This window comes from Poecilia formosa, unplaced genomic scaffold (genome assembly GCF_000485575.1).
Source record: "Poecilia formosa unplaced genomic scaffold, Poecilia_formosa-5.1.2 Scaffold2, whole genome shotgun sequence".
NCBI classification, from domain to species: Eukaryota; Metazoa; Chordata; class Actinopteri; order Cyprinodontiformes; family Poeciliidae; genus Poecilia; species Poecilia formosa.
Window position 1 is genome coordinate 1,865,294 of NW_006799941.1, and position 1,121 is coordinate 1,866,414.

Below are 1,121 nucleotides of genomic sequence, written 5' to 3' on the forward strand. Positions count from 1 at the left end.
TATATATATATACATATATCCCGCATTCTGGCAAAGTTGAAGCATCTTGGCTCCGTCCCTTTGATTTGATTTGTTATCTTAATTCATTTCAGAGTGATCTCATGCTGAGATTAACAGATACGGGTACTTTGTTTTTCTTTCAGCTTATCAACATTTTCCAATCCCTTTTCCAACCTTTTATTTCCTCCAGGATTTTCTGACTCCAGTGTTACAAAAGAACAACGATCAAGGGAGGAGGAGCTTTCAGAAAAATCTCTGCAAGACAGCAGTGAAAATACAAAACAGTAGAAGGGACTTTCTTATGATTTGGGCTTGTTACCAAGAATTTCTACACTGTTAAACTGAGGCTGGGAATCACTTTTTGTAACAAAACCACACAATCTTTTGTTATAATGTGTGACAGAGAAGGAGGCATGATTAGACTTAAGATCATTTTCCAAAGGTAAGATGATGTGCAATACAAACATATGTCATTGTGTCTTATTTCAAGAGTAAGTTGTACACCACAGTAATTTAAATGGAAAGTCGACATGCTGGTCATGTCATTTAGTTGTCAGACGTTTTTATTTAAATTTCCACTTAAACACAACAGAAGCTTTTTCCAGTTGTAGTTATAGAACTACGCTGACATATTTATCCTGCATTAAACTCTAAACATACATCATTTTGACTTATGTGACTTATTTAAGAGTGCAGCATTTGCACTTATTTTGCACCAGTTTCCAGATTTATAATGCATGGTTTTAAATTCTTGCCTTTTACGTTTTATATATTTCTAGCTTTTAAATTGGTAGTTTGCTAATATTTGCCTGACGTAATCACATGGAGGTATTTGGTGCAAAGTATTTGTACCTTGCAACTGTGAAGTCACATAGAACTGGGTTTGAGTAATTCTGTTAGTGCAGAATAATTTAGTCCAGGTTTGAAGTATCAAAAAAACCTGTTTTGACTTTGTAGTTAAAACAGGTTTTAAATACACTGAAGATATAATCATAATTTAGTCATTTCCCACAGCGGACTAAAACCAGAAGCCACCTCCAACTTCGCATGACTCTGTACGGCTCTGAGAGGCCTCTCCGTTCTGTTAAATAAACATTTAATAAATATTTATCCATAAACTC

The 1,121-nt window shown here is 34.6% G+C and overlaps 1 protein-coding gene across 2 annotated transcripts in view; it reads left to right on the plus strand.

The window, feature by feature from the left end:
- LOC103135994 (calcium/calmodulin-dependent 3',5'-cyclic nucleotide phosphodiesterase 1B) overlaps window positions 1–664 on the plus strand; it is an 18,066-nt gene extending 17,402 nt beyond the window's left edge. For both annotated transcript variants that reach the window (XM_007549065.2, XM_007549071.2), the window contains exon 14: window positions 191–664. In XM_007549065.2, coding sequence (XP_007549127.1) covers window positions 191–288 — 98 coding nt within the window. In that variant the 3' untranslated portion in view covers window positions 289–664. The remainder of the gene's footprint in view (window positions 1–190) is intronic.
- The last annotated feature ends 457 nt before the right edge of the window (window positions 665–1,121 follow it).